Source organism: Maylandia zebra, linkage group LG7 (assembly GCF_041146795.1).
Source record: "Maylandia zebra isolate NMK-2024a linkage group LG7, Mzebra_GT3a, whole genome shotgun sequence".
Taxonomy (NCBI): Eukaryota; Metazoa; Chordata; class Actinopteri; order Cichliformes; family Cichlidae; genus Maylandia; species Maylandia zebra.
Genome location: NC_135173.1, coordinates 3738900 through 3751099, shown reverse-complemented (window position 1 = coordinate 3751099; position 12200 = coordinate 3738900). Strand labels below are relative to the sequence as shown.

Below are 12200 nucleotides of genomic sequence, written 5' to 3'. Positions count from 1 at the left end.
CGTTAGGTTTTTCACGACATTTTCATCCACTGACCACAGCAAGAGTCAGAGAGAAATAAGTAAAAAGAAACTGCTTTAACATCGGCAGCACTGGCTACACACAACACCATCACCAGGTGGCGGTGTTCGCCATGATGTTCACTTAGAAACTTGCGCTGACGTGATCAGGTATGCTAATCACCTCCATTTATTTGCAACCACAAAACTCTGCAATGGGCAACGTTTACACGCTGCACCACTGGGCCCCGTCTTTGCCAGAAGGATATTTATTTTATCTTTACATAGAGCATTAACTTGTTTTCAGAAATGTGTTAAATAGCAACAGAAACAAACGAATTAATTGTTTGATCCTTCAAAGTCTCACCACCATAAAGATAAGACTCAGGCTTGTAAATGTAATGTTAACTGATCTGCATATAATTACATATTAGGGTAATAGAATATTTTTCGTTTGAACTCAGTAGCGGAAGAAGGTCAACTCTATACAGCCAATAAAAATATAATAGCTATACCTTGGGGTGAGTGCATCAATGCGTGAGGTTGCCGTGGAAGCCGCAGACGCCTCCTGACGAAGACCAACCTAATGTTTAAAAGGCCACCGTGACAGAAAAGAGGCTGAACCAATGGGAATACGCCTTAGCAAATTAGAAACTAATCAGATCTGTCAGAGGGCGGGGCTATCCCAATCCTCGGGACGAGAGAAGGTAACTGTTACCAAAAGAGTGTCAGATGAAAGCCAGTCGCCAGTTCGTGCACACCACGTATACACTGCAAAAACTTCAAAGGCACGCAGGTGGGCACGAGGACGTTAATGACAGAGCTCCACACAGCATTTCATCCAAGGATATCCTCTCCTCACGCTCACAAAGGAACTGATAGAGTTGGAGCTCCCTTTCTTGGTAAGTCTGTGTGCGCAGCTATGAGCTGGCTTACAGGAATGGCAGGGGGCGAATTGAGAAGGAAAAATCGCTTTATGTATGCACTGAGCGCAAGCTTTGGGATATATCATCAAATTATTTTGGCTAGGCAGCGTTTAGCGTTTTCCTGTCAGACTCAAACGAGGGATGGAACCTGCTTTGTCTAGCTAAATGAAAAGCCACATGACCATTAAGCTTGCAAGTAACGGGACGGGATGTAGGACAAGAGACTACTGTATCATGATAAGACCCGCTGTGAGAGCGTCTTAAAGCCAGCCATACATCCGAGGGATGAGGTCTGTGCTGGATCGTCTTTTGCTTTTTTGACCTCCTTACAGATTTGTTCCCCTTATATGGAGTAAGTTGCTTTGTTTTGTTTATTTGATGGGATAATAGTCGCTGTTTTCACGACCAATTTGGCCATGAGTGTGAAAACTGCAGGATAAATAAGGGAAATACTCACTTTTTATCAACGATCCAGGGCATGGATAAAAGAAAATGTGTTGCTCCAATCATCCAATGATATCTGTTATTAATGTTACCCTAAAATTGCAGGTTTGAAATGATTTAAGTAGTTTTCACTTGTTCTTCAGCTTACTGGGGGATTCTTAAGTTAACACAGTGATACTCAAGCAGGCTGTTCTTAAATGTCTCACTGTTGCTTCTTTTCAACAGTTTTTCTCCACTACAAAGACATGTGATGGAATAAGGGGCCTTAAAGTGAAGAAGAGCAAACTAAGGCACTCGCAAAAACCTAACCTGCGATTGTCTTTTTGGAGTGAATCTTCTCTCCTTAACCGGATGACATGCCTTGACTCGACACCCACCGTACCATGGCAGGTTTAGTCTCCACTGTGTGTTTGGTGGTGATGGCCAAAGCTCTCATGCACACCCACAGCCAACGTGCTGCGCTTCTGGTGGTAACGGTGTTGTTAATAGTGATTGCAGCTGACTTACCTGGCGCAGGTAAGAGAACACTTTTCTTTTTTTGCTGACTCACACAACATGATCCACTAAGTACCTTGTGTTACATAAGTGGCACGGATCAATATCGTGTCCAACATTCAGGTAGCTTTGAGGAACAGCATTTAGAAATAATATTCCAATTGAGTTCAAGTTGCAAATAAAAATCGAATCGGCACACGTTAATGTTTATTTCAGATTAAGAACGCTACAAGGAGTGTATCTGGGATTCTTTTGATGGTTAGATTTGCAAATTCTAAGTCTTTTTTTGTGATTTTCACTTAATCTAACTGAATAACTGCATTAACCTGAAAGCAAATGTCAGTATTTCACACACATGTTGTCTCTTTTTGTGATACTATTGTGTTAATGTATCCATGATCCATTCTGGGTGCAATCAAGATCTTTATCTTGATTGGTTTGCTTCTGGTATAGCTTACGCTTGCTCATCCTGATGACTGGTCAGAGAGAAATAGGAAGCCCCGAGGCATTAGTCAGTTTCTCTATATAATGTGTTCATTGTTACAAATATGTGCTATATTTTAACAATATCTGACAACTGTTATAACCAGTCACATCCAGGCGATGCCTTTTTTGTGGGCCATTGAACAGCGTCGCTCATGTAGTTGGGGGTTGTTATTATTACAGGCCGTGTATAAGCCAACTTAACCAGTCAGCTTCCAGTCATAAGCTTGCTTTCCTTAAGTGTAAGCCACTATTGCTAACCTTTTTCCTTAAAAAGGGCCTTAATGACAAAGTCATGAGCCGTTTCATAGAAATATACATGAATTCGTTTTTATTTGTCACTTCATTTGTGGAAACAGCTTCTGTCTGTTAGTTCGCTTCGGTGTGAACTTACCACTGTTATGATTTTCATGAGAACAGGGCTTTCTGCCCTGATGCAGTCACACTGAAGACTACACAGACACATCCTTGAATCAGAAGTGACTCAGTTCCTCTTGTACACAGAGTCTGGGGTTAAACCAACTTCCAGTAACTGTAGAAAGAGAAAGTGTCTAAACCCTCCGACTTGATGGGTGCTTTGTCCGGGCTTAATTTTATTGATAGTGACATTATCCCACTAACACACTGGCCAGTGAAAAAGACTGTGTTTAGAGGGTAGCCAAAAACTCATGATATTGGATGGTAATAGGATTATGTATTAAATGCCTGGGTGAAAACCTTGTGCAGGAAATTAGGCATTAGCGAGTCTTGAACTCACACTTGTTTGATAACACCTCCATTCGCAGCTTTTTAGCGCAGGCTATCAGCCATTTGTTATATTGCAGTTTTTCTCAGCGTGTAGCTAAAATACTATCAAATCATTTGGTAAAGCACGACATCTGATTGCAAGTTTGATATATTGACATGTGTGTTATTTGCATTTGATTGTCATTTTTAATTAGCATTCAGAGATGAACATGTTTCTTGTGATAGCCTTCTAAAGGATACGCTAGATATACGTCGATGGTTTAACATCTATTTGTTTATGGTTAAACATTTTAAGGCTGTTTTGTTTGTTTCTTTTTTTGTTTGTTTTGTAAGAATTCACCTGTTTATTTTCTCATTTATTTAGCAAGTGGCTAATTCTGTGGAAAATACTGATCAAATCTGAAAGTTTCTTTTTAGATTTTTAAATCTTATTTCAGATCAAACGTTCAAAATTTGTTTTTGTTTTTTTAGAATTAACATTTTTGGTTTTCATGGCAGAACAGAGGAAGTAAATAACAACACCAGCAAAAAAGTAACAGCATTCATTATTAGCCATTTTCATCCTTCATGTCCTATATTTTGATAAATTGGTATTGATGATGATGCTGACTAAATAAGACCCTTTCAGGAGCATCTTATAGACACTTCTCCTTTAATATGGACAAATCTCAGGCAGCTGCTAAATCTTCCACAGTAGCCTGTTTCATTTTAAGCATTTTCCTTTTTTTTTTAAATCAACATTATGGCAAAATTTTATTTGTTTACTTATTTATTTTGAAAAGTGAAGTTAGGAACTCAGCATCTTGTAGAGCCCCCTGAGGAGGAAGGACTTTGGTTCCTCTCATTAGAACTTGTGATTCTGCAGATAAAGCAGAAATGGTATGGAGTATAAGAACTAGCTCTGCTAGTTATCCTTCTAGTTGGATTGGTACAGGTACCTGCCCACGTTCAGGCTGCCTACTACAGAGCAGTCTTATTTTTTGTGGAATGTAAAGTTGTTTTTATCTTGTGACTAAAACTCAAACAAAGCTTTGTAAAAGTATTTAAATAAATATTGAAAAAGGAAATTAATAGAATTCAGCAATAGGAATTTTTGGATATTTGTTGGTCTGATAGCAGAAGTGCAAAATAAGGTCTGATTAATATACATTTGTACATTGTGTTAGGTGTGTAATACAAAAATATTGCTGCTTTGTTGAAAGGAAAATTTCTTTTACACAATTAAGAGGTGTAACCATTGCTGCTCATACAGCTACTTTAATGTCAGATACACTTTCTAGCTCTTATCTGGTGACACGAGGCTGTAAAATACGTACTCGTTATCCTGCACTGGGAACTAAAATGCTTGGAATAAAGGTTCTGTTCTTCAGTTGTAGGCTGTGATTGTGAGATCACACATTTTGCTCATGGTCTTCACCCATCACTGTTCACTTCACTTTGTTCACTTCACTTTGTTCATCAGCAACATGACAGCTTTCCAAGTTTCCGTAGTCTGTATCAACACTGATGTCACCAGTCTAACAGCTTTCCTCTTTCAGTTTCTGGGTCAAATAGAGCATGGCGACCGACGTCTTATTGTTCCTCCAGACCCAACACCACACAGGAGACCCATGTCCTGACTTCTGTCAGACTTCTCCTCTTAACAGTTTCTGTTAAAGAAATAGTTCGGCATGTAAATTTCATATCTGAATTGAAAAATATGAAAGATGCTGTTCGAAACTTATAAAATGCCCTTGAAATTTTACCTCAGCAGTACCTCTCTCTCTCCACACCACAATCCCTGGCAAGTTCAGCATAGAAAGCTGCAGGCCAGCAAAGTCCTGTCTAATTACCAGTGTAGTCTGTTTCCATGTGAAATGCGATCTGTGTGGGATGACAATATGGGCATTCATTATTCATTAGAGCTGGAAGCCAGTTGCAGATCAATGGTTAGAACCTATCAAAAGCCAAACAATGGGTACTTTTGCACTCACCAGGCCTGGAGGCCGAGCACAACGAGCTCCTGGGAAGCAGCCAGTGGCCGACCTTGCCTACTCACTAGCCTCTCCTAGCATTATTTGGCTCTGCTGAGCGTGGTAGAAGCTGGTCAAGAGACAGCGAATGATGTGACACTGACGACTATTTAACTCAAGTCTACAGTGTTATTATTAACGTCATTATTTCTCTCGATAATCGTGTCTGATAGCACGTATACACATCACAGTTATGATATAGTCGGCTGTTCTGCCAATGGCTGCACTCGAGTTTGTGTAATCTTTTCCACTTGCCTGCTATTACCTGCATCTTGCTCGTGGGTTGTGATGTGAAGGTGCCATAGTCTGGCCCATGAATGTACATCTGGTAGTGATTTTGTGTACCCTTTTTTTGGTGGGGGTTACCAAGGCAATTTTCCACCAGAGTATCACGAACCTACACAGCATCTTATTTAAAAAAAGACTAGTTGATTTTTGTTGTTTGTTTTTTGAAAGCCAGACATTATTACTTATTAATATTGTGTTAGGATTAGATTTTGCCCATTTTTTGGAGCAGATATATTCAAATAGTATAAAACAGAATTATAATAGCTGCAGTAATATTATAGGAACTGTCTGTTTGCTATTGACTTCTTTCCTTCCATATGTGATTATTAGCATAATATTTATTAAATTCAGCACCAAAGCAAACATTGCATTCTATCCAGTTCAATATTCTGTATTCTGCTTTTTAAAGATTAGATTTGAGAGAAATTAATAAAAAATGGTCTTATTGTTGTTGAAAACCGAGAACTTGGCTGCCTTCCTCTGCAAAAGTTATTGGTTACAGAAACACAGAGTTGTAAAACTTTCATTATTAAATACATTTCCCTGACTTTGCCTACAGTTTCTTATACTAACAGTCTGCCAGTGTCAGGAGCTTAAAATGTGCAATGCAGAGTTCATAATTTGACAGGAGGCCACATTGAGGCCATATTGCGCTGAGCCCAAATCTGCTCTGATGAGCTGCAGCTGATTATTTATATATTTATCAGAGCAGATGGCTCGGTTCAGCACGGCCTTCTTTCAGCTTCTCCAGGCTAAATCATTTTGTTTTGGCCCTTTCAGGATTACTGCACCCACTTAGAAGCCAAACAGTAAGCATTTGACCAAACCCTTCAGACAAAATTAGTTATTTGAAAGCAGCTTCCTACGAGCTTTATAGGGAACTTAACCTCGCCCAGCAGACAGTGTTTGTTAATCCAGAACGTAACGTCTGAGAGTGTAATGAGACAAAATAGAAGAGGCTGCTGACTGATACCTTCCAGTCTTTAAAGAAAATCAAGACTTTAAAAGTGAATGAGCGTGTCCAGATTTCAAGTTAATTCAAATACATCATCATAACCTCCTTCTCTATGGTGAACCCATCTCTTTTTTATGCCCACCTTGCTGTTGTCTTAAAAACAAGTATTCCCTCAGGAAAAAGAAAACAAAAACAAAGGTCACATTAATATTTGATGGTATTTTAAGTGCAGGCATGACCCCAGTCAGGTCTCATGTTCATTTTTGGTCAAATCAGAACAGTCTCTCTAACTATGAAACTTAATGTTAAGTTTCATTTATTTCCTTTATTTGACTCTCGTCGGTAACTGTAACATTTGTATCTGGTTTCTGTTTATAGGCCGTACTTTGTTGATTTTAGTCTGTTCTTTAATCTTCCGCTGCTTGGTGTAAGCTGACTTCAACAAGTGTCTGCAGTGCATAAACTGTGTGTTTATAATAAATGTACCCTCTATAGCTCTGAGATTTGGGTTTTTTCTGTCAGGGGAGCTTCTTTAGTTTTGGCAGAGACACTGATCTAATAGAACTCTGCTGATAAAAACAATTAAATCTTTCCCATCCTAAAAGCTTCCCTGATAAACTAAACGTCAGCACTGATTGTATGACTGCTCTCAACATACACGGCTCCTGCCAACTGAAAAGCGCCAGTCACGCAACGGGCTGAGCTGAAAACAGAACCATGTGTGGGGGTGTAGTTAACATTAATGCTAAAAAGACCCTTTCTTCTGTCCTCTTTCCCCCCCGAATAATACTGCCATTAAATTACTTTCTTTTTTAGCAAAAACGAATCTGGCAAACACAGGAAATTGTGCTGTTATAGCACTCCTTCACTGGTATCTCAAGTTTCTTGGTTTAAATAGACATATGTGCTTGCATGGATTAATGTCTATGCTGTGTGTGTATTTACAAACCCATCTTTGTGTTGCTATTTGGCTGATTCATATTGTTTAAGTAACCGTATTCCAGTATTCGGTTCCTATAAAATTTCCCTGTAAAATCAGCTCTGACCAGTACAGCAGGACCACATATCTTTGTGGGATAATTGTAGATTTTTATTAGTTTTTTTGTATAAAGACTCATGTTACTTTCCTTTAGTGTGGACTGTTTGCTGAGTCTCTTCCACTCAAAAATATGCATACTCATCCTCGTCGACTTGGATTAAAGCAGATGGAGACAGGAACGCATTAATTATTATTTTCGGCTCCTGAAAATGCCCTCGCAGACATGCTTACGTCTGTCACTTCTTACATCCCGAATCCTATTTTTCTGGAGCACCGAGTCATTGCATTATTCCCTCTTTCTGTTTATATGTGAGCACAGTGTCTCGTTGAATAAAGGAGACAAGTGAAAGGTATTTTCTCTGATTCTGTTCCAGACGTCAACAAGAGTGCTGTTTGCTGACAGGCATTATTAGGTCCCCTCTTTGGGCCTTGGGATCTGTTTTCATGTGAAGACAGGAATGTCAAAATAACATTTTTGCTAGCAGGATCGGTTTGTTTTAATTATTATGAGCTTCAGCATTGTGTGTGTGCAGTACAATTATAATGGATTGGGTTTGCCACTTTTTTATAAATATCTTTCTTAGTTTACATTATACATTTTTAATAAAAAACAATGTGGAAAATGTAAAAGCATAATTCTAAAATGCATTTTTCAGTCTATGTGAGCCTCGAGTCTGGCTGAGTAAAGGAGACCAGTGAAAGGTATTTTCTCCGATTCAGTTCCAGCGCAGTGCTGTCTGCTGAGAGGCATTATCAGCTCTTTGTTTGGGCCCTGGGAACTGTTTTCATAAGCAGACACCGAAGGCAAAATCACATTTCAGCTTACTTGGAGGATTTCCTTTTTGTGTGTGTGTGTGTGTGTGTGTGTGTGTTCATGATGTAGGCTTTACTATTGTGTGTGTGTAAAGTACAGTTATTGTACGTTGTTATCTTTTCTCCTTTTTACACTTTTACTCTGTAAACTTAATTCAAAACAGAGAATCATTCAAATTTGCAATCACTCAAAATTCCTTAAAATTATGTTTATCTGACGGTTTAAATTAAAATGCTGCATAAAATATTTAAACTTTTATCGCTGCATCATGCTCGTACAAATCAACCGGCTTTTTGTGCGGTTTGGCTAAAATGGATAAATGTGTAATCGATTATGCAACCTGCACACTGGTCACTGGTCTGATGCTACTTAAAAAACTTGAAGTAGGTTCTGCCTTGAGTGCAGTCTCTTCTGTTTTTGATTGGAGGGATTTTAGAGAGGATCATTACATCAGCCACCATCGGTAATAATCCCTCTCTTGTCAGAACCTTTTTTACATGATTGCTGGCAGTCGTTCAACCCCAGAGCTGCCTGTATAAATGGAAGCTGAACAAACCATCCAGATCACAGAAAGAGTGTTATTTTTGTGCCATCACTTGCTTGAATATGGAAAAGTTTTCACTCAAGCGCCTGTTGTTGATGAAAAGCAATCAGCAGATTCTGTATGTTAAATTAGAATAGAATAGGACAGTCTTTATTGTCATTGTACATGTACAATAAAATTGTGGGTGCTCCACACCAACTGTGCAGGTATAAAATACTGCGCAATTTATCTGTAAGGTCAGTGCTTAATCATTTCACAGGCAGGCCGAGCAATGAGCGGCCAGCCGAGTGTGACGCGCTCCTCTTTCAGGGAACAGGTGGTAGCGCACGATAGCCTTCTAGTCCATTGTTCATTTTTTTTGCGCTCTGTAATGTTAGCCCTAACTCGGGCTGCTGTCTGTCACACTGAGCCGAGGGTGTCATCAACGATTAGCCTTCAAGTATGTAGACTGTGCATATTTAAGTATTACAGATAGACAGTCAATTTTTTGTATGTTTGTAATTCAGCTTTTGCATGTTAGTGTTGTTAGATTTGTTCTAATACATCAGTAATTAAATGTTGGCTGTCCATTTTCCTTCATCCCGTCTTTACTTACCACCGTGATAATTATCATCATCACCATCGCCGACATCTCTGCAGTTATCATTGTTATCATCATTCTCCTGTCAATCATTGTTTTTGTGTTAGATGTTTTTGTCAGTAATCTGTTCTTGGTTAATAATCACAAATGTGACTGTATATGAAACACTGTGTCGCTGTAATGGTGTGTTGAAATGAGGTGACAGTTTGAGGTCTTGTTTAACAGCGTGACCTCAAACATCAGCATTGTTGTCCAACATGCTCTTATATAAAGCTTGTCTGCACTGTCTTTGCTTCTTGTTTTATATATCTGTAGCTCCAAACATCTTTTTGTTCACAGCCAAATGAGTTTGACTTAATTAAGAGTTATTTAGCAGTTAAAATAGCATCTTTCTCACAGTTACCTATAAAAGATTTGCTGCCACTGTAGAATGACTTTAATTTCTCTGCTGTGTTCTCTGTAGAGACTAGATGACTAGATGCCGCGAGTCCTTCTATTTTAGTGTTTCTCCTGTTATTGTGTGCTCAGTGCAGTGTACACATGCGTCTGCCCAGCTGTGTGTTACATCCCTGTGGGTTCAAAGATTTGGCACAGAAACCAAGAATCTTGGAAAATGTGCAAGACAGACTAGCCTTCACAGAAGAAAGACTTGGCTTTTCTTTTCCAAGTCCTTTCCAGCATGCTCTGTTATGCTAGCATGTTGACTTGATTAAGGTACCAGCGTAGGTTATAATTAAGCTACGAGATTTCTCCTGGGCCAAGCCAGAGGCGTCTGCTTGTATGACTCGATGCAGTAAATTGAAGATGATGGCCCCAAAATGCATTCATTTTTGTTGATGTTTTTGCTAAGCGATCTGCACTAGCGCTGTTAAAAATAGTCTTCTCCCTTAGCTTATTCTGTGGCTATTTTCAAGAGTGCATGATTCTGCAGAGCGTCTGTGAACTACAAAAAGCAGCAGCCTTTGCAGCTGCTGCTGAGTCACTATGTAGAGGCTGTTGGTGGCTAGCTTCTGGCAATGACAACAATGGTGTCTTTGAAGTCTTGCTCTGTTCAAGACCTACTTTCAGTGACAAATTTAAGACTTACAGTCTGCACCAAGTTTATTGAAAAGAGTTTGTTTGTAAGGCTCAGTGCAGACGTGAGCCTTGCATCAAGTCATTTAGCTATCCATAAACCCAACAGCATTAATAAACATATCATTTATTGTAAGCAGGCACACTAAGTCATCCGGTCTCTGATTATCTGTGGTTTTTTTGTTGTGATGATTTTCCGCCATAAACTCGTGAAACAAAGACATCTTCATTTTTATAACCGTGTTTTTCAGTCAGTTCAGTCAGTGGACAATTAAATCATCACAACAGATAAACAGCTGCCATTAACACTGGTAAAATCATTTGATTTGATAATAGGCCACTATTAGCAACAAGGCTGGTAATGGATAATAGTTATGTTTAACTGACATTGTTAAATTCTTGCACAGTGTTAGTAAGACTGCCATGCATTAAGGTTGGTGAAACATATTTGGGTATATGAAAGAGGCAAACATATGCAGATAAGTGTAAAACATCTATTTTCCATTAATAATTAAAGAATTGTTCCAGTTCATGTAGGCAGTGTTAAATATGCCAGGCAGTGGCTTGTAATCAAGACTCTTCCCAAATTAAATCATGCATGATGTGCATGTACTTTGTTACGCAATATGGAGTGCTTTGGCACCTAAATAGAGTTTGAAATGCGTTGCGTAAGCGGCATTTGCTATTTCTGCATTTTGACTGCTCAAAAGTCGGCCTTAATGATTTTAATGTTGTGTGCACGCTGTAGAGGGGCTTGCTGATGAGCTGAAAATTGCACCATCCATCAGTTCGAGATCAGGTGCCATGAAAAAGGGTCTCAAATGCACTCTCGAGAGTTCATTGGTAAAATCTTAAGACATATGGTCCGTGCGTGTATGTCAGCATATTCACAACTGGAACCAAAGAAATCTGTCAGCTTTTCTTTGCTTCCCCAATGATTTTCACATCATTAGCCTGTGAGACCGTCCTTGCTCTTTTATTCTAATGACATTTTCTTTAGTTTTTGGTTTTTGTCTGTTTGTTTGTAGCCACTTAAGCAAAGGAGAGTTAAACTAGTGACTGTCTAATTATTTTTCTCAGGAGTCTGATACTGATAAGAACTGATCTATGTACAGGCTTTAGGTGACATACAGTCAAAAGGTTTTCTGGGAAGCTATCTCCACTTTATCGATCTGAAATTTAAATCTGATCAAGCTATTTTAAATATAGTATTGATTTATTGTAAGTATAAATTCATCCGGGTGCATTGTCTTCATGTTCACTGTTTGTTGCAAATGGACATCATAATGGACCCTGTTCCATTATGATGTCCTTCCATTATATATTTTTAAACCCTTATAGATGATACAGTTGATGTTGGCCATTTCGACACCAGTAAACATAACACCAATGTTCACTAATTCAATGCCGGTCCAGTTACAACATGGCTTAGAGTAGGTAGCCTCCCTGTCTGCCGTGAAAAGTCGTGTTTGCTCTCATCTTGGCTCGGTGTGCAACAGTTTAAACACACTTTTTTGGCAAAAATCACACATTCAACACTGACTCCATCACACTCCTTCATTCCTGTTAACAGACCAGAGTACAAAGTAAACATTCACAAGGGATGAAATTACAGTTACTGATTCATAGGGCTGATATGAGATTCATGCTCAGCAGGGTATTTCTTTGTCTTTTTATTACTGAAACAACCATTTTCAGCAATAAAAATTAAATGGTAAAATGATTTCTTTAGAATTAGCCTCTTTTTCAGTCATTGTCTCTATATATGAGTTTCCCTATGTTTCCTGTACTGATACGAAGCA

At 38.9% G+C, this 12200-nt stretch overlaps 1 protein-coding gene across 2 annotated transcripts in view; it reads left to right on the top strand.

Moving 5' to 3' along the window:
- Nucleotides 1–703: 703 nt before the first annotated feature.
- si:ch211-1e14.1 (UPF0606 protein KIAA1549) overlaps nt 704–12200 on the top strand; it is a 35709-nt gene continuing 24212 nt past the window's right edge. For both annotated transcript variants that reach the window (XM_004568284.4, XM_004568282.4), the window contains exons 1-2: nt 704–899; nt 1593–1883. In XM_004568284.4, the coding sequence (XP_004568341.2) occupies nt 1751–1883 (133 nt within the window). In that variant the 5' untranslated portion in view covers nt 704–899; nt 1593–1750. The remainder of the gene's footprint in view (nt 900–1592; nt 1884–12200) is intronic.